The sequence below is a fragment of the Pleurodeles waltl genome, chromosome 4_2, assembly GCF_031143425.1.
Source record: "Pleurodeles waltl isolate 20211129_DDA chromosome 4_2, aPleWal1.hap1.20221129, whole genome shotgun sequence".
In the NCBI taxonomy this organism is placed as follows: domain Eukaryota; kingdom Metazoa; phylum Chordata; class Amphibia; order Caudata; family Salamandridae; genus Pleurodeles; species Pleurodeles waltl.
This window is the reverse complement of record NC_090443.1, coordinates 676,840,994-676,866,157: the sequence shown is the minus strand read 5'-3', so window position 1 is coordinate 676,866,157 and position 25,164 is coordinate 676,840,994. Positions and strand designations below refer to the sequence as shown.

Sequence of the window (25,164 nt, the reverse complement as noted above, 5' to 3'; positions counted from 1 at the left end):
CCAGACAAACAGGTAAATACACTGGGAGCATGCTTTATGGGCTATGCCTGTGTTGAGTGGGGTGGATGAAAGATGGGGGGAGGGGAGCGATTGAGGCATGCATCCAACGACGGTGAGAGCATGTGCCACATGGCAAGGGTAGGGATGGGGGGCCACTCACATTGAGGGTGCAGAAGGTAATGACTATTCTTCTCCCCCTGTACATTTCATATAGGTCAGCGCCCACCAGAAGATCGATATTTGGCGTGCCATCGCCAAGGACGTCCGGACCCTGGGGGTCCACCACAGACGGGGCACCCACTGCCGGAAGAGATGGGAGGACATCTGCCGCTGGAGCAGGAAGATGGCGGAGGCTCAGCTGGGGATGGCCTCCCAACGTGGGAGGGGTTCCAGTCGGACTTTGACCCCCCTGATGTCCCGGATTCTGGCGGTGGCCTACCCCGATGTGGATGGGCACGTGAGGGCATCACAGCAGACACAAGGGGGTGAGTACACTCTCATTCTGCTGACTTTGCCTGCAGTGGAGGTGTCTGGGTGGGGGAGGAGGGCTGAGGGTATCCCTAGGCCAGGGTGATTTCTGTAGGCTAGGCCCCTCCGTAAGGCATGGCCCTGTGCCCCCTCCCCCCACCTCTGTAGGGTGCCAAGTACAGCTATTCATGGCCCTGTGTCATCTATGTGTGCAGATGTCATCCATAGGCTTGTAGGCCATGTCCCAGGGATTGAGTAGTCGACCCCAAGTGCGCGGCGTAGTGCAGGGGGCTTCTGTGTCTGTCCTGTCCGCCAACAGTGTCGCCAATGCATGCACTCAACATGTCTATATTCCGTTTCCCCCCCCTTTTTTGTGGTTTTCCTGTTCATGTGTGCATTAGCATCATCAGGCGGAGGAGAAGTGGCATCGGAGCACGAGGGAGCTGCATCCCACATGGCCATGGAGGGCCACGCAACGGACTCCGAATTCACCAGTGGGACGGAGGGCGAGGGGAGCTCCACAGCGGGGACTCGGGCAGACATCAGTGACACCGTCTCGTCTTCTGAAGGGAGCTCCCTTGTGGTGGCGGCAACATCTGTGCCCCCCGAAACAACAGGTACAGCCACCACCCACCGCACCAGCACCGCCCTCCCAGCAGCCCCTCAGCGTTTTGCCTGTGCCCGCTCACCCAGGAAGGTGGGCATCTCCTTCGCCCAGGCACCTCAGGCCCTGCCCCAGTCACCCCTGCTGCCTTCAGTGAGGAGGTCATTGACCTCCTGAGGACGCTCACTGTTGGGCAGTCTACCATTTTGAATGCCATCCAGGGTGTAGAAAGGGAGGTGCACCAGAGTAATGCATACCTGGAGGGCATTCATTCTGGTCAGGTGGCCCTTCAGCGATCATTCCAGACTCTGGCCTCGGCACTGATGGCAGCCATTGTCCCTGTCTCTAGCCTCCCCCCTCCAACTTCCTCCACCCATACCCTATCACCTGTACCTCTGCCTATCCCAGACACACCATCAGACCAGCCCGCACACACCTCAACACCCAAGGGAAGCTCAGCCAGACATAAGCACCACACATCCCACAGGCAGTCACACAAGCAACATCCACATACAGACATACCAACACCCACTGCCTCCACTGTGTCCCCCTCATCCACGTCTCCCTCCTCCCTCCCTGTCACCTCTCCCTTCACACCTGCATGCACAACATCTTCAGCCACTACGTCCCTCAGCAGCACACACACCAGAACCCCCCACACACGTGCAGTCACCTCCCCAACTGCCATTTACACGTCCCCTGTGTCCTCTCCCAGTGTGTCTGTGACCCCCTCTTCCAAGATACACAAACGCAGGCAGCCACCCACCCAACAGCCATCCACCTCACGACAGCCTCCAGCCCAAGCACCTGCACCCAAAGCCACCAGACTTACAACTCCTACAACCACAACCTCTTCCTCCACTCCCATACCCACTACACCTACCCGTCCCATTGCTCCAAAAAAGTTTTTCCTGTCTAAACTCAACCTCTTTCCTCCAACTCACCCACCCCGTCCATGTCATAGGACTACAGTCAGCACCTCAGCCACGACAAAACCGGCCCCTGTCATCACAGTCTGCCATGGACAGTGGAGTGCCCCACCCACCAGGGCAGCCAGTTTGGTGCGAAGCCAAGGCACGGGCAGCCCACCCCCGGAGAAACATCCCAAGATAGGCAGTGGCCGGCGGGAGAGGGTTTAAACACCAGGGACTAAAACCCCTACCAGGGCTCCGGCAGGGAGTGTGGAGGCAGCTGGCACACTGCCCAAGGTGGGGAAGGGCCACAGGCGATCAGGGAAGGCTGGGAAGGGCAGCACGCCCGACAACACCGCCATCAGCCCAGCTGGCCAGGAGGGCCCCGCCAGCCCCATCCCAGGTGGGCAGGAGGCCACCAACAGCCCCGGCACAGCTGCCCAGGAGGGCCCCGCCAGCCACAGGACAGGTGGCAAATGACCTCCCCGCCATGGCTGGAACCGCTGAACTGGGCCCTTCATCTCAAGCACCGCTGAACTGGGCCCTTCATCTCAAGCACCGCTACACTGGGCAGCGCCGTCTCAAGCACCGATGAACTGGGCACCGCCGTCTCAAGGACCGCTGAACTGGGCCCTTCATCTCAAGCACCGCTGAACTGGGCCCTTCATCTCAATCACCGCTACACTGGGCACCGCCGTCTCAGGCACCGCTGAACAGCGCACCGCCGTCTCAAGCACCGCTGCACTGGCCACCGCCGTCTCAAGCACCGCTGGCCCATGAGCAGCAGGGGCTGGGCCGCATCTGTGTTGGGCAGGGCTGCACGAGGCACTCTGGGCACCAGGCCCCCTCCAGAACCAGTGGAGACTGTATTCCACTTGTGAGACTGTGGCTTTGCACTCCCCAGGATTGAGCAGTGGGCAGCCCACCCACTGTATAGACTTGTGAGACTGTGGCTTTGCACTCCCCAGGATTGAGCAGTGGGCAGCCCACCCACTGTATAGACTTGTGAGACTGTGGCTTTGCACTCCCCAGGATTGAACAGTGGGCATGGAGGCCCCTCGTGGATCTGGCGTCTTGCACTCATCTGGCTGAGGTGCCCCCCCCTTTCCCTTCCCCCTGAGGTGCCTGTAGTTTTGCTATCTGATGCCCCTGCAGTGTTCTCTCCGTTAGAGTCAGGTATCCTGTGTGGGCTTTGCCTGCTACAATGCTCGGACTTGTACATTTCTGTATATAAGAGTTTTTGATGTGTATATATAATTTTTTGGCAGTATTGCAATATATTTCAATGTTTAGAATCATTTCCTTTTGTCTTTGCATTCTTCCGGTGGGTTTGGGGGGTGTAACTGTGATGTATTGCTATGCATTGATGTGTGTGTTGTAGTGGGTGAGGGTGGGGGTGGGTGTGTCCCCTTAATTTTTTCCCTCCCCCCACCCCTGTGTCGTAGGTGCAGTACTCACCGTTGTCTTCTGCGCCGGCGTTCGTGCTCCTGGTAGAGGAGCAGGAAGACTATCGCTGGGAGTATGTGGAGTTCGGGTTCCATGCTGTCCTGATTCCTCGTGGGGTGTATGGAGGTGAGCATTTTCCCTTCGAAATGGCTGTTTCCGCCGTGTTTTTATCGGCGGGGCTACCGCCCCGGAAAAGGTGGCGGATTGGTAGGTTGTGATACTGTGGGCGGTACATTGACTCCCGCCTGTCTGTTGGCGGGGACCGCCGCACTGTTTGTTTGTACCGCCGTGGCGGGCGGTGTGTTAATGTGGCGGTCTCTGTTGGCGGTTACCGCATCGGTCGGAATTCCATTTTTTTTACCGCCAGCCTGTTGGCGGTTTTGCCGCCGCTTTAACACCGACCGCCAGGGTTGGAATGACCACCTATGCCTTCTGGTTGTGGGGATATATAGGGCTTGTAGGTTCATCAAGAACCCTAGGTACCCGGAGCCAATAAATGAGCTGTACCTTCCAATGGGTTTTCATTCTGTACCAGGTATACAGCAATTCATTTGGTGAAATATAAAGAGTGAAAAATAGCTACAAATAGCTTTGTATTTTCACAATGGGCACAAGATAAGGTGTTGAGAAGCAGTGATGATTTGCACATCTCTGAATTCTGGGGTCCCCATACTAGCATGTGAATTACAGGACATTTCTTAAATAGACGTGTTTTTTACACTGTCTTACATTTGGAAGGAAAAAATGTAGAGAAACACAAGGGGTAATAACACTTGTTCTGCTATTCTGTGTTGCCCCAAGTCTCCTGATAAAAAATGGTGCCTCACTTGCGTGGTTAGGCCTAGTGACCGCGAAAGGAAATGCCCCAAAACACTATGTGGACACATCAAAATTATCAAATACAAAACTACCTGTTTTTGTGGGGGGGGGAACCTGCTTTTTTGGTCCTTGCTTCAGCAGCCATATAGGCAAACCTACCAAACCCACACATTTCTGAAAACTAGACACCCAAAGGAATCCAGGGAGGTGTGACTTGCATGGATCTCCCAATGTTTTCTTACCCAGAATCATCAGCAAACCTCATATTTAGCTACAAGAATCCAATTTTTCCCACATTTCTGTGTGGGATCACCGCAACGTGACCGATTTCCTACCACCCAAAGTTCCCCTCAGTCTCCCAGTAAAAATGTGTAGGTGGGCCAAGTGCCTGTGACAGGGAAGAGCCAAAAATATGTCGCAATTGAGGGGGAACCAAAGTGAGTCCAAAGCAGCAGTTTGAAAAAAAACATTTTTAGGCTGACAAGTGGGGCAGAATTTTTATCGGTATAGATGAGACAATGCTGGGTGATAGGAATTTTGTGGATTCCTGCAGATTCCGGAAGGTTCAGCCACAAAAATGTGGGATTTCCAGCAAAGTTAGAGGCTTGCAGGGCATTGTGGGTAAGAAAATGGTGCGGGTGCATGTGAAGCACACGATCCTGGAATCACACAGATGTTTAGTTTTCAGATGTGTCTAGGTCCTGTGGATTTTTCTGCATGGCAGTGTCCCAAAGTCCAAAAAGTGCAGCCCTCACCATTTCAAGTGGGACGATTTTGAGAGTTAGCCAAGCTCTCATGGCCCAAATGTAAAACCAAAACCCAAAATAATCAAATGTCCTCTTGCTTGCTGTGGGATAAGATGTTTTAGTGTGCGGGGGGAGAGCAGAAAGATGCTTACCCCCTTCAGTTGGGGTGGGGACATAACCAGGCCCATACTGGTTAGTAGCCACCACCCCACTATTTATTTTTATTCCCTGGCATCTAGTAGACTTTCTGCCCCCCCGGGTGTGGATCGGGGGAATTTGCCCCATCTGCCCACAGAACAACTTTGGCCCCATTTATTTGGGGTGGTGATATGGCCATACCCCCAGCCTCTTATTTTGAAAAAAAAATCTTCCCTGGTCTCTGTTGGGCTTTCTGCCCCCCTTGGGGGCAGATGGGCCTTCCAAAAATAGGCTGATCTGTCCCCAAGAGGGGCAGATATGGCCAACAGAATGTGCCCCCATAGGGAGCGATCCTTGCCCAAGAGGCTGCCCCCCAAACAAAATCCAGACATATACACATACACCAATCCCTGGTGCCTAAGTGGTTTCTGCCCCCCCCCCCCTTCGGGGACAGATTAGCCTAATAGAAATAGGCCGATCTGCCCCCAAGGGGAGCAGAAATGCCCTAAAATAAATTTGCCTCCCCCCAGGGGGGTGACCCTTGCCTAAGGGGTCGCTCCCCACATATAAAAATAAAAATTACAAAATATATATATCCCTGTTGTCTAGTGGTTTCTACCCTGCCTGGGTGCAGATCGGCCTAATTATAATAGGTGGGGGCAAGGATAGACTAAAAATAAATTGCCCCCCTGCGCGGCCCTTGCTCAAGGGGCCGCTCCCCTTATTCGATAAGAAAAAAAAAAACAATTTCCCTGGTGTCTAGTGGCATTTCTGCTGCCCAATCACACTGTGATCGGGCAGCAGAAATGCTGAGAAAGACATCAAAGGAAAGACCTTTCTTTTCCTTTGAGGCCTCTCTCGGCCCCTCCATGTGATCAGAGGAGAAATGCAACAGCATTTCTCCTCCGATCCGCGCTGGAAGCTGAGCTTCTAGCACGGAATCATCCTCTGATGAGGTCAGCGCGCAATCACTTGCTGATGTCATCAGACGCCACGGACGGTCAGGGGCGGTGGTGGAAGGGGATGCAATTCCCCTTCCATCCCTGCCCAGCGGAGGAGGGTGTGAGGCCCCCACGCTTCCCCCCGAGCACCCCTACTTGGACGTAATGGTTACGGTGCTGCCCAGACTTAACCGTTACGTCCAGAGCACCCAAGCAGTTAAGCCACTTTTTGTGGTTTAGCGCCACCTTGTAAATATGACCCCTTCACACTCAGCCATTTGTATGGAAGGGGTGTGCAATGGGTGTTGCTGTGGGCATGCCACAGCAACACCAATTGCATTTTGATGCTGCCTTAGATTTATGAGTTTTTGTAAACCTGAGGCTGTGCCAAAATCTAAAGCCACCCCAGTGGTGGCAAGGTGCAGCGAGGAGGAATACTTTGATTCCTTCTCGTTCTTTGCTTTTTCTATGTGTGCTACAATCTGCAGTACCCATAGAAAGACCAAAGTGCCGGACATGATTGTTTATGTGCAGGAAGGTGCACATAAACAATCATTCAACAATTACGCTTTTGCATTTCTGTGAAGTGCCACATCACCATTAGTGACTGTTTATGTGCAGGAAAGGACACTTTCCCACACATAAACAATCACACCCCTAAATGCAGACATCCTTGCATGATAGTGCAAGGATGCCTGCACTAGCACCTAAATTTAGCACCGCCGCAGAGGACAACACAGGGGTGTGCCGTATTCACTTACGGCGCATGCCTGTGTTGTGAAAATGATGGAGTGCAGTGCTGCCCATTATGGTGCAGCTTTGGGCTTCGTCATTTTCCTATAAATATGGGCCTAAATGTAACAACCAAGCTATTAGTAATGTATATTGCCAGTGCCATACATCTATGACCTTCCACACCTCCAACCTTAATTTATTATGCAAACATAATAGTAGTTTTACTGTTCTATATAGTGTATCTGTTGTCCACTTACATATACGATTTCAAATGTTTTATATTCCAGTCATCTGAAAATTCATTTTTTAAACATGTGAGCACATTTCGACCAGTTACTTAATGAGAAAGAGTGTTCCTCTGAAGTAAGTAGAAAAAAGCACCCTATCCATCAACTGAAGCTTGTAATGCACTTTGAAGCTGTTTCAACACAGAGATGAAAGGATGAATCATCAGCTTGAAGTTGAGTCTCATTCTGAAGGCGCTTGTCAGCTTGAAAAGTATTCATGAAACTATTAGGAAAAAAATGCAAGATAACCATCCTCAAGATCTTGACACCCGAGGCAGCTGTTCTCCAGCCTCTTACAACACAAGAGATCTATTGGGGGAATTAATGTATTCCATCTATACAGAAATGTTCCATTAAAGCAGTTTATGTAATTTAATCTAACCATGATTCCTCTTTGGAATAAGCAGATGTCTGAAATTTACAGTATATTTCAATTAACCAATTTGAGTTTTTTGATAACCAAAATCAGGAGAAAACACATGTAGTAATGAATGCCACAATTATATTGCACAAGTCAAATACTGGATCTGATTCTGTTTTCAGCAAGTAGTCAGTAAGTGAAAGATATATGCTCTCCACTGGAGAAAGCTTTAATGCCAGCACGTACATTACGGTCCACTTTGCAAACTATCCTACACTTAGTTGTAGCGAGCAGGAGTATAATTGCTTTCCAATGAAGATGGAATGATTGAAACAACATATAACAGTTATTGAGTATATATTCAGAAAGAAAACTCTCTGTCCCAGGGGTCATCTCTGTACATTGAAAGAAACCGTTGTAATAGCAGTTTGTTTGTACTAAATGTTTGGTGGCCAGCCGCCTTTGGTTTTGACAGCTATCTGCCAAACTTGTGCCATTTGTTTGTTTTTCTGAAAAAACTTTCAATGTGGGAGATTGTCCCTGAAAAGTAAACACCTCATGATGCCTACACCCAGGGTGTAGCGATCATTATTGTTTTTGCTGTCCTTCACAGCCAGGGTGCCAGTGTTGGACAGGAAACAAAGACATTACAGCCCAACTCAAAATATGAGTTCCCCCTCCTATGGCCCTACTCTGTTGTGTCATTGAAGTAAGTATTACTTTGACCGAGCCAATGGAATCTCTTTTGGCAAAATGCATAAAGTCCACCTGTCTTTAAATGAGGCAAATTGAGGGGTTGGCAGACAGGGTACTCTTGTCCCCAACTTCCCCTTAATAAATCACCTAATTTGTTACTTTAGCTTCACAGTGGTACTAAGCTGTACTTTCCATTGGCATACCAAGATTTCCTTTAGTTTCAGTATATGAAACATGATGGCAATTTTGTCATTCTGAGTGTTAGTTTCCATTAGTAACAAACCTTTGCAGACAAGTGAAATACAGTACAGAAATGAAGAAATTAAGTGGCAATGCTTTTATAATTTGGGAATTTCTGATTTTTCTTCCCATTTGGTCTACTAGTGCTCTCTGGCTTGTGGAATTGACATACATGCGTTCATCCAAGGCAAACCTAATATTAAATATTTTTAAAAAATGAAATGTAGAAGCCCAAAGATTTTGTGTGGAGTCTGCAGCCAGCGGTGACGAATGCCAGGATAAAAAAAAAACAAGGCTGCTTAGTTTTGATTCGTTATCATGTCTCTCTCTTCCGCAACACTACACTGCTGCTTTATTTATTATGAAGATTCCTTTACATCCCTGCTTTCTCATGCAGTACTTTTCCTGGATTTCTTTCCCTCTTTGCCACCTTTTTCTCACTTCCACTGGATCAAAATTCATTCAAAGATGAAAAATAAATTTGGTCTCCATAATGAGTGCTGGTGCCCACCGTCTGCAGCCACTGGCATACATTAAGTTCCAGGTACATTTGCAAGAGAGGTCATGACACTGTGAGCCACAGATTGACTGTTATTTAGGATGCAAATACATGCATGAAATCTAAAGCTTGCTTGATCCAAATACTTTTATTAAAACTGTGGAAATGTTATTGTTTTAACTAGGTTTAATGTGCTGTGAAATTCTTTTTTCATGTTTTTTCTATCAATTTCCAAAACATTTAAGTACCTTAGGATTACACTTCTTATAGTAAACATATTTTTGTAGGCTTGTAAATTAATGTGCCATGTCATTTGGAAATGGATAAATATTTTGGCTGACGTCTATGTGCTTTTAGCTCTCCCCATGTTAAATTGAGATCACAGCATTAAAAGGTAAGGAAGTTACAGTTTATCCTTACTTTCTCATCATGCCGTGAAGGGTTTCAAAGAGCCTAATATTACATGTTTGCCACTGCCACATTTGAGGCTGGCAGTAGGCTCCTTCATAAACCTCTTTCTCCCATTTCACACATACTCCCTTTAAGTTTACAAATGTTATCATCACTCATGCTTCATTTACTGGACTGAATTAGAATTATTAAAACTAATCCTTATATTTAAATGCATACATATATGGAGTTAGGTTTGAAAAACAATATAACCTGTTAACGCTTTTTTGTTCAAATTGTCAGTTCTATCATAAACATGTTCGCTCTTGATGAACAAAAGAAAACGTTTATCCCATATTATGTTCAAAACGGAGTAAATGGTTGAAAAATACAAGGACATTACTCTTTTAGTACCCTTGAATTCCGGAAATAAGCCAGGACTAATACAACAATATGTCACACTTACTCAAAAGCCAATCTTTGTGACTCATATCTAATTACTCTTATTGCAATAACGGAATAAGTAATTGAACAATGGGGAGTAGCAATTAAATATTCTGAAACCAAGATAAAACACTAAAGTGCTATTATAATATCTCTAGATATACTCTCCATACAATATGAGGAATGTTTGAGAAAGTCGCAGATCATAAAAGGTCGCTATATGGCATAGTACGGTTTATGACTCAGTGCAAGTAGGAGTGGTTTACATTTTTGGCATATTTATACTAGTTCTAAATTTCATAAGAACTTGTGTCGCACAGCAACCCAAGGAGCTGTGCAGCGCTGTGAGTGATGGAGAGATCAGGACAACACTAGATACTTAGATTTGGTGCTGTCCTTCCATCTTCACAGAGCTGTTGCACAATGAGGCTGCCTAATGTCATGTTCACACCTAGGCATCATAATACAAAGATGTCTACATCATGTATTGCATAGGTTTTGTACTGAACCAGCACGCTTCAGCACAAAATACTACACCAATATAAACTTGAAAACTTTTCCCACCTTGTATTTGTGCTATATGGTGCAGCACATATCTAAAGTCGGAAAAGATTGGCCAAATAAAAACATTTCTTCTTTTCAATGCCAGCTGCAAAGAGGCATTATGCCCTGACTATGATTGTTAAAGCTTTGCGTTAAAAAACTGTGGTTATATAGAAATGCCAATGTACCACCCATAGAATACCTCTTTCTGCAAAGTAATGCAAAGCACTACTTTTCTTTAATTTCAGGCAGCTTTCAAAAGCTAACAAAGTTGCTCTGGAAAGGTATATCTAACCTAACTTTTGTGACACAAACATGTACAAAATGTTAGCAAATCTGCCCCTACATTTATTATGTAGCTACATGTTTGAACCTGAACAGAAGGTGTGAGTAAGTCGCTGGAAGTATAGAGTCAGATGAGAAACTAGTGCCAACATCCATCCTAGCCAGCATCCAGATCCAGCCACTGGCAAACAGAGAGTATATTTTGCCAATCCTTTGGCTAGCTTGTTTGGACTTATTTACTCACATGTGAGTGGCTCGAATGAGGACTTTACCTGATTATGTGTGAACATGTAGGATGTTTAGTAGTTGAATGAAGCTGATGAGCTGAAGTTCAACAGAACTAAAAGATGCTGTAGCAGAACCATAAATACGTTTAAGTTCTGTAGCCGATAAACATCTAAATATCAACAATCTAGTCAAGCAAAATGTCTATGGCCCTGATTATGTGTGTCCTGAAGTAAGGTTATATTTATGGTACCAGCTAATATCCAACTTCCTAGGCTGTGAATGTAATCAGTGCGATCAATTGTACTTTTGTACACTTTCCCCCTTTTAAATTCTGACAGGTTTGACCTGCCAAAGTTTAACAAAGAGTACAGACCTTATCATACTTAGTAATTACAGAATGTAGCAAACTTTGTACAACCACAATTCCTACCGCTGTGTTTACAGGGGATTGCACAGTGGTAAGAAAACTCCTGTTCACAAAAAATAAATCAAAGTAAAGCAGTGATACTGGATGTTGCACTGACCTTAAACTTCCCTGTGCTGCACGTGGTGGAGATCCCTTTTCTCCTAGAGGATTCACATGACTGTTAATTTACTGGTTAATGCAAAGCTACATTATGCATTGACATGCATGCACATTCACCACCATACCAGCTCAGGCATTGGCACTATCCTTACGAAGGCTGCAGGACAACTTGTGTTGACCTAAAAAAAGACACTAGCACACAGGAGTCTTTCTGCAATTGTGGAGAGCTAAGTAGCCAATGAGGCAAGAAGTTTAAAATATTGTGCATTGATATTGTATTGATATTGCAACAATAGTTCCACCCAAACCAAGGTTGTTCCCAAAGCTTAGTCAGTTAAAATCGCTGCGAAAACACAGATTTTTCTAAAATGATTAAAGCCCTTTGTGAGAGTGCATTCAAAACAGTCGCTGCCTAAAATTGTTTATATTCGTTGTTATTCATTTTTATTTTGCCAGTTTCATAGTGTGCAGGATTAGCTCACAGGAGTCCTCCACTAGCTGTACAATGAGGCAATTAGACAATACAAACCAAGAAATAACAACTTTACAGAATGTTTACTAATGATAGTGGTCAAAAAAGGCAATGACTTATCTAGATCTAATTTAGGGTCTCATTACGAGGCTGAAGGTCACAATACCGTCAGACTCGCAGTGGCGGTTGGACTGCTGCAGCTGTGGCAGGAAACCTTTGTGAATCACATACAGCATCAAATGTATGACCAATCTTATTTTCATTTAAGTCACAGGGTATTTTATGAATCGTGCCAAAGGTGTTCCAAATTGATGTAAAATAAAGTTAACTTTCTGTTCACACTGGCTTTGACTCAAAAATCTTGAACATCCACATCAGAAATTCTTTAAATATTTGAAAACCATCCAATACTTCAAAGGTTTATCATCCTATGCCACTGCATATCATACTAACTAATCTGGAGAATTCATCTATACCTAAGCATGACAATTTCTCTATCTCAACTTCCCTTGATGAATCTTTTTGCTAAGTGTTCCATTATCAGGGCATGTTTTGGTCTTTTCGGAAATAAGTTATCAGTGATTGCAAATACTTTAACACCCAATCCAATCAGTAATTCACAGTCTCATCAAATATTGTTTTTACATTCAATTTTAAAAATCAAGTTCCAAAAACCATTAAATTGTGTTTTTCCAATCATACTTTGAAAAAGAAAATGTATATAAGTATGTACATTATTCTTTAAAAGTCTGTTTTAAACTAATTTGTCTTCGCTTGTAAACATTAAGGGAAAATAATAAGAATGTATGTTGAAGTTTCATTTGCCAAGCAGGAGAATCTACATTTTTGCACAGCATACAGACTTTTACACTAAGTTATAACAAAATATATCTCTTGCAAATAGTCATTGTGAAAGCAAGAAATATATTTGTTAGGAAGATAGAAAAGTATGACAAAGGGTGAAAGTTAGAAACATCTAGGTGCCGAACATAAAATGTCCACAATATACTCACTTTAAATTCATTTGAGAACCAATGTACAAAAGCTTTTGTGGATGCAAAGAATGTGGTACACAAAATCACAGACTTTGCAATTCTACAAATATATGTAGCAATTTACGAAAGTTTCTTTATGAGTTGGAAAAACATTTCAAAATGTGAAATTAATTTTTGTGCCTAATTCTCAGCAGCAAATTGCTGGACATGAAAGAGGCAATCACATCCTATTTGTGAGATGTACTGCATTTGTCAATGGTTTGAAACTGCATTTGTTATTTTGTTATAGTAGCACATTTCACTCTGTGTGACATGGACTTCTTTTAAATAACATCAAAATCCAATTTCAAGTGATACAAATGGAGGGATGGATGTCAGCCGTCCTTTGAAAGCCTTCAACCCTGCATTCTCAGACACAGGCTGGGGTCACCAAATGCCTCGCCCTGTAACAATGGTAATGATACTCGAGATTTTGCGACCTCCTGTGAAAGTACATTGAACAATGCAACTGTTTAGTACCATCGTCTCATCACAAAATGAAGCAGTTTTTGCAAATCAGTGGGTGAGCACTTACCACATAATGGTTTGTGAGCTTAGTAGATCGGACTGTTGGTCAAATTACAATAAAAACAGTTTATTTCACTGCCAAAAGTTAGCAATTTAGACACTGGTTTTAGAGGTTAGGCAAATACTCAATGAAAAACTGCTCATAATATTTTGCTCCAAACCATATAATTAGGAATTTGCATTAGTCAACCTACATTATCAAAAGAAATATTAAAATCTTAAAGTACAGTGTGACTAATCCCATCTGAACTCCAAGAAGCACTGCTGTCTACTAAAAGATGCAGGTTTCGGCGTTCCAACTTTACCATTGATGTTGGGGTATTCCAGGACATGCTTATATTCGTTATGTGCCAAATGAAACTGGTTTAGCTTTGAAAGCAGCAAGCAGCTAAGCAACACTGTAGCTACCAAACCAATGATTAAAGGTTAATAGTCCTTAATGGATGCTGTGGCCTGAACAGTGCTCTGCTCACAGTGAGGGACTACAGGTATCTCTATCATGTGGATCCTCACCTGAAATACATATGTTAGTTATATGTACTCAAAGGCATTGTTATAAATGGGGTGTTTGATTGGCAGTCAGGTTAACCTCTGTCCAAGCAAGGATCCTCACTCTAGTCAGGATAAGTCACACACAATCCAAATTACCCTGTGCCCACCCTCTGGTAGCTTGGCACTGAGCAGTCAGGCTTAACTTAGAAGGCAATGTGTAAAGTATTTGTGAAATAAATCGTGCAATAACACAGTATAGCAAAACAAAAATACACCAGTGTTCATAAAAATATAGAATATTTATCTGGGTAAATGCAGGTCAAAAAGATCAAGATTTGATAAGTACACATTGAGATATCACTTTAGAAAATGATAAAAAGAGTCTTTAGTCTTTAAAAAGCAACAAGTGTCTCTTGCAGTACCTGGTTTGGGTTCAAATTCTCCACAAGGGACCGCTGAGGAGGAGATGCGTGGAAAACAGGGAGGTGTGCGTCGGTTTCTCTGGGCGCACACAGACAATGCGTCAATAATTATCCACACAGGGAAGGCTTTGCGTCGATTTCCTGCACGCTAACTTGGATCCTCTTCAGGTTGGAGGGTATTCGGAAGCCCCGGAGACAATGCAGAGAAATCCTAGGCATGCAGACGAAGACACAAGAGCTGTGTCGATCTGGTGGGCGGTGTGAGGAAATTTCTGTCGCACAGCAGGCGTTGCGTCGATTCTTCTCGCATCGTTATGGCTTGGCTATGTGTCGATCCAGTGGCCCGTGCATCAAACTTCTGGTTGCAATGCTGGCGCTACATCGACGTCCTCTCGGGGAGCCAGGCTGCGTCGCTCCGGTTCGGCACGCGGTGATTTTCTCACCACCATGCAGGCTGTGCATCGTTTCTGGCAGGCTGTGTGTTGCATTTTCGGAGCACAAGGAGTTCTTTGCAAGATGCAGTCTTTTTGGCCCTGAGACTTCAAGAAACAGGAGGCAAGCTCTATCCAAGCCCTTGGAGAGCACTTCTCAGTAGAGCCAGAGGGCAGCAATGCAGCAGGACAACAGCAGGGCAGCAGTCCTTTGCAGAAAAGCAGTCAGGTGAGTCCTTTGGGCAGCCAGGCAGTTCCTCTTGGCAGGTTGCAGGTTCTGGTCAGAGTTTCTTCACCAGTGGTATCTTGTCCAGAAGTGTCTAAGTTGGTAGGGTCAGAGGCCCTGTTTAAATAACAAAATGTGCCTTTGAAGTGGGGGAGACTTCAAAGAGTGGCTTAGAAGTGCACCAGGCCCCCTTTCAGTTCCATCCTGTCTGCCAGGGTCCCAGTAGGGGGTTTGGCAGTCCGTTGTGTGAGGGCAGGCCACTGTCCTTTCAAATGTAAGTGTCAGGCCCTCCACCCTCCCAGCCCAGGAAGACCCATTCATTATGCAGATGTGTGCAGGTGTGACTGAGCATCCTCTGTTTGGGGTTGTCTGAGTGAAATGCACAAGGGAGCTGTCAACGAACCTAGCCAGATGTGGATTGTAGGGCACAGGAGGATTTAGTGTAGAGAAATGCTCACTTTCTAAAAGTGACATTTCTAGAATAGCATTATTAAATCCAATTTCACCAGTTGGCAGGATTTTGTATTACCATTCTGGCCATGCTAAATACGACCTGGTTACTCCTTTCAGATCAGAATCTACCACTCAAACAGTATATGAGGGTAGCCCTAATGTTATCCTGTTAAAGGAGAGGACCTCACAGCAGTGTAAAAACGAATTTAGGAGTTTTACACTACCAGGACATATAGAACACACATGTTCATGTCCTGCCTTTTACCTAAATAGCAACCTGCCCTATGAGCTACCTGGGGCCTAGCTTAGGGGTGACATATGTAGAAAAAGGGGAGTTTAAGGCTTGGCAATTACTTTAAATGCCAAGTCGAAGTGGCAGTGAAACTTCACACACAGGCTCTGCAGTGGCAGGCCTGAGACATGGTTAGGGGGCTACTTATGTGGGTGGCACAACCAGTGCTTCAGCCCACTAGTTTACATTTAATTTACAGTGCACTTGACTAGGGACTTACAAGTAAATTAAATAAGCCAAATGGGTATGAGCCAATGTCACCAGCTCTTAGACTGGGTAGTAACTGATAGCCCTAACTAGAGTGAATTGACTTCCTCATGCCGCTCAGCCACTGAGTCAGTGTTTTTTGCAGCTGTAACTAGAGAGCCATGGAGAGGACTCGTGTATTTCCAGCTAACATGTATCGGGCAAAATAACAGTATTATCTGCATATGTCAGACCTGCTAAATCCATAGAGGCTAACTTACACATATATTTTGCTTCTTTGCAAACTAGGATTTTGCATATATTAGTCCCAGGCTGTTGTCTATCTTAGGAAAGAATTACTTGGTTTAATAACAAATAAGCTTTAGTATATATAGTCCCCAAAGATAAGCCCATTTAACACCCAAATGCATGATGTGTGGCAGATTATAAGAAAATTAAACTGTGCATTGATGTTTTTGTTGCCAGGGTGTTGATAGTTTATTGTTGCCTGTTGTCAGAAACTGAAATGAATGGCATAATCATTACAAAAAGAGGCTAGTTTGGCAACAAATTACACTTTTTTCATGTGAAAATTTCTCTTGAAGTGCCAAAAAATTATACAAATAATCTTTTCACTGGTGCATAGTTTGCATAGGTTGCATCTCATCATTAGGATGAAGTACATATGTATTTGCTGGTGAAATATCTTATCTGGAAAACCAACTATTTCTTGCTAAAAGCTATCACCAGCCATTTTTAAAAATATGTTCTGATCTCTAGAATTTATGTAACACAATAATGCATTTATTAGAAAATAGATGCACAAGTGTTATTTAACATTAAACGATTCTAATTTAACCAAAAGAATAGGTCAGTGAACTATACTTCATAATTGTAGAAACAACACTGAACACTTGTCTCTAATAATATCTTAGTGCAGCAGAATGATATCTTATTGTTCAATATTATTAACCATTAAGAATTTTCATACCATATGATTTCTGTTGAATGTGGCAACGGTGCATCTGGTTTGACACCAGATGCACTGACGCTGATGCACGGGTGGTTGATGCTGATACTGTTATTTCCTAAGTGAATTCCAGCCTCATTTGTGCTCCCCACCGAAATAATCCTCAAAAAAGCTAATGCATAGTTTTGATACAGAAATAAGCTTTCAAATTACCTCTTTTTGTGTTTCTTGCTGTTGAATATGATAATGTTTTTGTTACTGTAGCACTTCATGGATTGATTATTGTAAGGGACCTTACTAGATGTTACCTGTAAAGCGTATGCAAATTTTGGAGAGCACACAACGCAGGTTAACGGCTGATAAATTGCATCAGGATGTATGGAAATATATCTCATACATTAGCCAGCTTGTAGTGGTTGTCAGTAGTAACTACAGTGCAATTCCCAATGAGCTAATGTGCCCTGAATTTCTAGTACAATACACTATGCATGTAATAATAAAATAGCATCGCTACTGTTTGTATTATTATAGTTCAGTTGTTAAATCACAATGCCTACTGCCAGAACCAGCAGATCGTGTGCATGGGAATGGTGTGACCATGTATTATGTAGCTATGTATTGTAAGGCACAGGATTCCGGTTTCTGAACTTTTAAAAGATATTGCAAGTCACTGAGGATTGTCATGTTCCCTGGTGACTTGCAATAGCTTATTAGTGTGGGGTTGAAGTTACTTTATTCCGTTTTTAATCAAGCACCAGTTCTACATGGTAACTAAAGAAACATCTCCTGGTTTTGCCAGAAGTTAAGGGAGGGACGAGGGAAAGGTGATACTTCTCCCAGGTGTTTAATATTTGGACTACTTTGAAGATTATATCTGCCACTAATCCCTGGGCAAACTTGCATGGTGTGCACAATTTGTGCCCGTTTTTCAATCTTGTTTAGAGTGAAAATAAAAATGTGCACCTTTAATGAGATTAGCTGCTGAAATAAAACCTGTGCTTCTTTGCCAATCAGTCAATCACTGTTAATATCTCCTTCAGCAATAACTAATATTCAGTGTGTTAAACAACAAAGGTTCAGTGCAGCATACATGCATATAATGTGCTCAAGCATCTGTAAAATTGCATCGATTAAGACAAAATGAGCAGTGACTGTGTGGGGCCATGTAGTCAATTATATTTTTGCATTTTATTTTCATAGCGACGGCCATGTGCTGCTTTGACTTTGATCTCAGGTTTGGTCTTGCTTGTCGTCTTTCACCTCAAAAGTGAACAATTTGAAGGCAATGTCCTTGGTCTTCTTCACCATTTGGGATGGCCCAGCATTAAACGGTTCCCATTCTATGAACAAACACGGCATCCCACTCGCCACAAAGGATACATCAACGTAAAGACACATGAGGTAAGGACTTCAGAAGAGCATGTTACCAATGTTTTCATAGAAAGCACTGTACAAGTAATGTAATCCAAGTTATAGCCAAGAAATGCTAAAAGTCATACAACATCTCTTCGAGTTCACAGATAACACTTGTTTCTGTTTTGAGAGTATATAGTCTATGCACTCTCAACGACTACACATTGCTGTGGCTGTCACAAGTGTTAGAATATTATATGAAAGGCTAATTCTTCGGATGATGCCATCTGATGTAACATCAATATAAACAAAATAATACATGAACCCTTCTAATAGAAGACACTTATTAATAAACTGCTCACATTGTTTTTCGTAGCTATTAAAGTTGTCAAAAAGTGATGCAACATCCTGTGGAAAGGAGTACAGCCAACTCCAGCTGTTAATTAATTAAGGACAGATGCAGTAAAATTATTTAAGCATTTGTTTTTTGTATGGTTGTATAGAACGTGGTAGGTCAAAAAAGACATTGTATTAGAACTTTGGAACAGTAACAATTCCATGTGGTTATAAATGCTGGCATAAGCCAACTGCCATCAACATTATAATCCCATTATCCAAAGCCTCTGACCCTCAGTCCCTCAAGCCTCTCATCAAGATATATGGAATTTTGCAGGGTAATGAGGGAGATAGAAGCTGTGAGTGAGGGAAAGGAATGAAGGTTTTGTCTTTCCTTATCCTGCGGAACCCTCTTTCAGTAAGTCCTGCACATTTAGAAGTTAACTCACCCAACGTAAAACGAAGTGTAAATTTCAGTGACCGCACTTATAAATGCGCGCACGACTTACCATGTTCTCTTGACTGATTCTTTGATGACTTTCTGTTTCACCTACGGAAGAGACATACCTTACAGTTACCACTACTACTAGTTGTTTTGTCCATTACTACCTGTTACAATTCTGAATTCCATGCAGGCAACAGTAATGGCACTTCAGTTTCACTCTAACAAAATGGATATCCAGGCAGACCTGTTAAACATGTTGCCAGTGTTCGTCTCCAGAATAGATGGCAAGCTAGAAGAACTAAATACACTGATAACAAGGGCTCAAGCCAAACAGCTTAATGATTTCACCATCTGCTCATCCAAAGAGGTGGTGGACAGATTATCTCAATTGCCGATAACCTTGGAAGGAATACTGAAAGAGGTCTGCACCACCCTAGCAGAGGAGCGCACATGTCAACTCGTTATCTAGTATGCTGACATTTGTTCCCTCTGCAGAGAGTATCGAGGGTAGTCAGCATATAGGCCAAGCAGACTCACCTGTGGATTCACCTGATAAAATGGACCCTATTGTCAGAGTCACCAGATCCTCGGGGTCTGCGCATGTTCCCAACACGTCCACCACTGAACAGCTCCAAGACTCTGATGGATAAATCACAGAGGCTAAGAGAGTTCAAGAGGGGAAGAGGGGATTAGGAAGAGAAACAGCTGGGAAGGAGACCTGTAGTAAGAAAAAGGTTACAACACACAATATGAAAATTATATCTCCTGAAATCAATACTAGACTACGATTCTAAGCATAGTCATTCTGAAAACATGAACAATCTAAGAATTAAGTTTAAAATGACTATGTTTCAAGATGGCCGGATACCTGTAAGGGAATCAAGATGGATTAAATGAAAACTTTCTTATTCAATTACTTTCCTTTACATGAGAATCAGAAAAACATTCTGACTAAATTTTAAACCAGTCATATAAATCCTTTTTTGAGAATGCATACTAGGACCATACAATATTGCATCTAGAAACTCTGAGCTTCTGTGTACTCTTAAAATGTTTCAACACAAATTGCGCATATTGTAGATTTATATATATGTATATATATAGTAAACACCATAAAAGGATTGTGCACCATGAATAGCACAATATGGATTCAGGAAAATAAATCACATAACTTGTCAACTCGAATATTACATGATAAATATCTTAGAATAGTGGCATACAATAAACAACATGAATTAAACTTGAGGTGAGAATCGTTTTTTGCCGATTCGAGTGTCACCATGTAAAATGCCAAGAAATGGTAGTACGCAATGAATATCAAAGTCAAATCATCATTAAACGAATTGCGCGTCTTGCCGATTCGTAAATCACGATGTAAATGCCAAGAAATAACAGCTCACAATGAATAACAAGATCAAAGTACAATGAAACTAATCGAGCGTCTTTTGCAGATTCTTAACTCACCATTTAAATGTCAAGAAATGATAGCGCGCAATGAACAACGAAGTTAAAAGACCATAAAAACGAATTGTGCGTCTTGACGATTTTTAAGCCACCATGCAAATGTCAAGAAATGGTAGCGTGCAATGAATAACAAGAATAAATAATCATGAAACGAATCACGCGTCTTGCCGATTTGCAAGTCACCCTGCAAATGTCATAAACACTCAAGCGCATATTTCACACGCGAAAAGTACTCTGTCAAATCATAAAAGAATTAGGCCCAAGAACATGAGAGTTCTCGATAACGGCGTCGGGAGGCCAGCCCAGCCACCGTCTTACCGCACAGAACAAGGATCTCCAAATGAAGAATGAAAGTCAGATGTCTGGAAGATCAAATAGGCCACTGGGACAGGAGCTCAGGAAGTAGCTTCTGCTCTGCACCGGGACCTCTGAATAGTGAGCACTTGGAGCTGGACTGGCTCCTTTTTATAGAGTCTTGGCCCAGCCCACAACGACACCCAGGCATGTTGCAGGGAAAGTCTCTAGAAGGCCCTGGAAAGGGACCACACCCTAACACACTCTGAAAGCCTGCAGCAATACATTGCAAATGAACAGCATTTGTAAGCACATTAAAAATAAGTCTTCAGGATTGAACTCTGCAATGCAAAAGGTTAAACAACAACATATCAGCACAATTCATAAATGACGTTGTTTTGCGAGTGCTTGGTTTTTGCATTCTAGTCGCCAATAGAGCACGTACTGCGCTGGTGTTGACATCTATAGAAAACAGCACCAACGGCCACTCGGTCAAACTCATCACTGAGGCTCCAGAGGCCATGGCTTATTTATTAGATGCAAAGAATCCTGGAAATTTTGGAAAGCCCCCGACCTTGCAATCGACAAAGAGAGAGAGAAAACGTGCAAGAAAGGGCAGGAAATCTGCTTGGTCTCTCCGTCCAAACATCTTAAAGACCACTGTGGCCACCTCAGTAGAACCAAGTATGGAAGGTAAAGCCACAAGGGGGATGCTTAAATCAGATAGCACTCCCTGGTCCAACTCAAAGGCAGTGGCAAAGAATGTTCTTGAACTAGAAGTTACCCCCACAACATCCCTGATTCCGTTAGAACACAGACTACCTTCTCTAATAAATGGTCCCTTGGAGGAAAGTCCCACCGGTGGCCAGGAGAACTGTATGGCAGGAGGGGTTAGTCCTCTAATCTTAAACAATGTAAGGACTACGAGAAGTGAGCCCTCTGCCACGCAGCAGTTAAATCTGGCAAATTGTGAAAATATGAATAATCAGGAGCAGGATCTTCAGTTTCTTTGGATCCTGGAATTCATCTCAAGATCCCCTTTAGATGTGCTCAGTCTCTCCACTATCCTAAAACTTATAAAAGCACTTCCAGATTTAAACATACATCCACAGAGGATATTGCTGCTATAAAATGTGTTCAAGCATGAGGTAGTCAGCACACAGATCCAACACTGGTCATCTTCTCAGCCCCTGACCTCCCCAAGTAAATCTTTGAAAGGAGGGTGTACCTGAGAGCCTGGGGCATTGAGGTGACAACACACAAAAGGGATAGATATCCATATCCATTATTAGAGGACCATCTGTCCAACAAGGACACAGGCCCATGGTCAGTATTACGCTGGATAAGCAGAATATCCAATTGTAGTGAAGGCATCAAAGGAAAAATTAGTGAAAGGTCTGTAGCTCAGTCCCCCCTAAGAGTTCAAATATGTAAGGAGGAGGGGTGAAGAAAGATATTACCAAGATGGGATTCCTCAACTAACTGGAACTGGATACTCTCTGTGTTATCCCCAGGAAGGGTCTGGAAAAGCTGATTAACAACTCAACAGTTTTGCATTTCCACAAGGGGTACTGCACATTAATTTGTGGAATATAGGAGGCCTGCAGGCAAAAGTGGAAGACCCAGCAGTAACCCAATTTTTTGGTTCTTGTGATACTATAATGATACAGGAATCTTGGCCCCAAGTGCCCATACCTCTAATTGGATATACAGAATTTATCAAACTGGCATTGAAAGCCAATAGGTCTGGAAGGGCAAAAGGGGGCCTAGTGACTTATGACAGTACAAATATACTGGCTAAGACATGAGGATTTAATGTGGAAGATCTACCGTTCCTGTTGGTTCGATTAGATGGTTGGGGAAAAAACATACAGGAACCACTGATATTAATCAACATATATATCAACCCCCAAAAAAATCTGCTGAAGCCAATAATTTGATAAAACATGTGCTGTATATGAAAAGTATAATATATCCAGCATATTGGGTAATTTCGGGTGACCTGAACCTCAATCTAATCCATAATCCAAGTGAGGAACATATAGAAACAGTAGCAGCAGTGCCAAGACAAACTATCCCACTGAACATAAAGAAAGATAAGATTGGAGAGAAATTATTAAAGACATGTGAGACTGCTGGCCTATTCACGCCTTATGGTCGGAATCCGGACAATATTCCTCCTGCATGGACAAGATCGTCTGGAAAGGTGGTATCATATCGAGATTACACACTGATTAAGCCTTCACTGTGTAAGCATGTGAGCAATTTAAGAATCTTGGACTGTGCGGAAAGTGACCATAAACCACAGGTAATTAAGGTACAATCCACAAAGTCTAAACTGGAGAAAGTGGTATGCCTCAAGGGTGAGATTGGCACTGAAAATCATAAGCGATTAAAATGGTCATCCAATCAAAAGTCAAGCTGAAGAGGCACTGCCCAGACTGGAGTCCATGGTCACAGTAACCACAAATTTGATAACGGTCTGGGGGGCCTTCGTTAAGGATCTTACAAGCCTAGGCCCCTAAAAAAAAACAAAAAAAGGGAGCACAACTGGGATATCATAATGGCGTACACATGCCACGTGCAGTCCGCATAAGGAAAGCGTATGTAGGTTGCTGAGGCAATTGTGGGAATCTCCAGAGGATGGAACCGTATTAAGTACCCTCCAGGAGAAAAGGAAATTCCTAAAAAAGGAAATATGGTCCTTCAAAAATCTCCAGCAGGACACACTGTGGGCCAAACTGCAGTATCGTCAGGACTATCAGGCTGAAAACGTTTTTGGAATTCTATTGAAAAAGACCAAAAAGCAGCCCATAATGCTAACATAACCTAGGAAGCCTGGGTTAATCACTTAAAGTCACATTTTAGGGAAATCCTTACCAGCGGAGTTGAGCTAGCTCAGAGGGAGAAGGATACCCAGGAACCTCATGACTTGAACACCTTGGTAATCATGGCATCAGAGATAATAAAGATAATTGGGAGATCACGATCTGACTGTGCGCCTGGCCCTAACAGACTATCACAAGCGCTGTTTAAACAGTCAACAAAAAGATGGATGGATTTCCTGGCTGCAATGTTTAACCACGTCTTGTCAATCAGAATCGTCCCGGCAAGTTGGAAGGGCTCAATAATTCATCCCATATATAAGAGAGGGAAGGCCGCCTCTCCAAGTAACTATAGACAAATTGCTATCCTAGATGTGGACCTTAAATACTTTTCTGTATGTTTGCTACATCATTTAGAGTCATGGGCAGTAGATAATGGCATACTTCCCATAAATCAAACTGGTTTTATTAAGAACCAGGGTACAATAACGAACCTCATGGCGCTGGATCTGATCATCAATAGAGCAAAGGCCACAGGGACCCCATTATAATTGTTCTTTGTTGACTTTAAAGCTGCTTTTGACTATGTACCTTATTGCAATCTTTGGGCAGAATTACAGCAATGGGGGCTGCCCTTAACCATTTTAAATGCTATTAGACTACTTTACTCTGATACAGGGGAGAAGGTTAAACTTGGGGATGGCTCATATCAATTTAGGGAAGTCAAAACAACAGTTGGCTTAAAACAAGGCTGCATTTTAGCACCAATTCTCTTTAATCTTTATATCGCAAACCTTTCCACAATGCTAAACAGTCAGTCTGCCCATTCACCCACCCTTGATGGCCATCAAATATTCAACCTGCTAAATGCAGATGACCTGATGCTGCTTAGCAACACCAGAATAGGTATGAAAAAATTAATGAATAATCTAGGAGGGTATACAAAAACAAATGAATTGGAAATTAATCAGAGTAAAACAAAAATGATTGTCCTCAACCATAGAACCTCTAACCAACGTAAGTGGTATTTAAATGGTAAAATAATAGAGGAAGTGGCCTCTTACCGGTATTTAGGGGTCATGATAGCCTCAAGAGGAAATTATGCGTGTCACATGGAAGTGATAAAAAACAAAGCACAAGCATTCATTCGTACCTTTGGAAGACCATCCACGACCATACCATTAAACCGCTAACAGCAATAACGAGAGCAAAATTACTACCAACGCTCCCTAATGGAACTGAAATAATGAGGGGGATGGAGGAAGCTCTCCTGGATGAACTTTTGGTAAAGTCCTACATGCCTGTTTTCCAGTTACCTGGATCGGCATCACTGGCCCAGGTCAGACTTCCATTCTGTCTAGTAAAGCTGTCATTTGCTAGACCTGAGGTGTTTATTAAGTGCTGTCAAAAAATGCGGCACGCCACAAAAGGGACGTTCGCTGATTTATTATGGCAGGAAATTAACCTTTAAAGTGAAAACAGTAACTAAAACGAGTATTTGGAAAGAAGCTTAAAGCATTTGGAGCTGGCTGATTTATGGGACCAGATGCTGTCTAGCCCATCATTTAAGAAAATAGTGAACACATCACGTAAATTAGATAGCTGGCTAGACGACAGGGAGGTACTAGCTATAA

The 25,164-nt window shown here is 43.4% G+C and overlaps 1 protein-coding gene across 2 annotated transcripts in view; it reads left to right on the top strand.

Moving 5' to 3' along the window:
- Window positions 1-25,164, top strand: part of ST6GALNAC3 (ST6 N-acetylgalactosaminide alpha-2,6-sialyltransferase 3) — a 1,845,830-nt gene that overhangs the window by 586,853 nt on the left and 1,233,813 nt on the right. For both annotated transcript variants that reach the window (XM_069232255.1, XM_069232256.1), the window contains one exon: window positions 18,014-18,214. In XM_069232255.1, coding sequence (XP_069088356.1) covers window positions 18,014-18,214 — 201 coding nt within the window. The remainder of the gene's footprint in view (window positions 1-18,013; window positions 18,215-25,164) is intronic.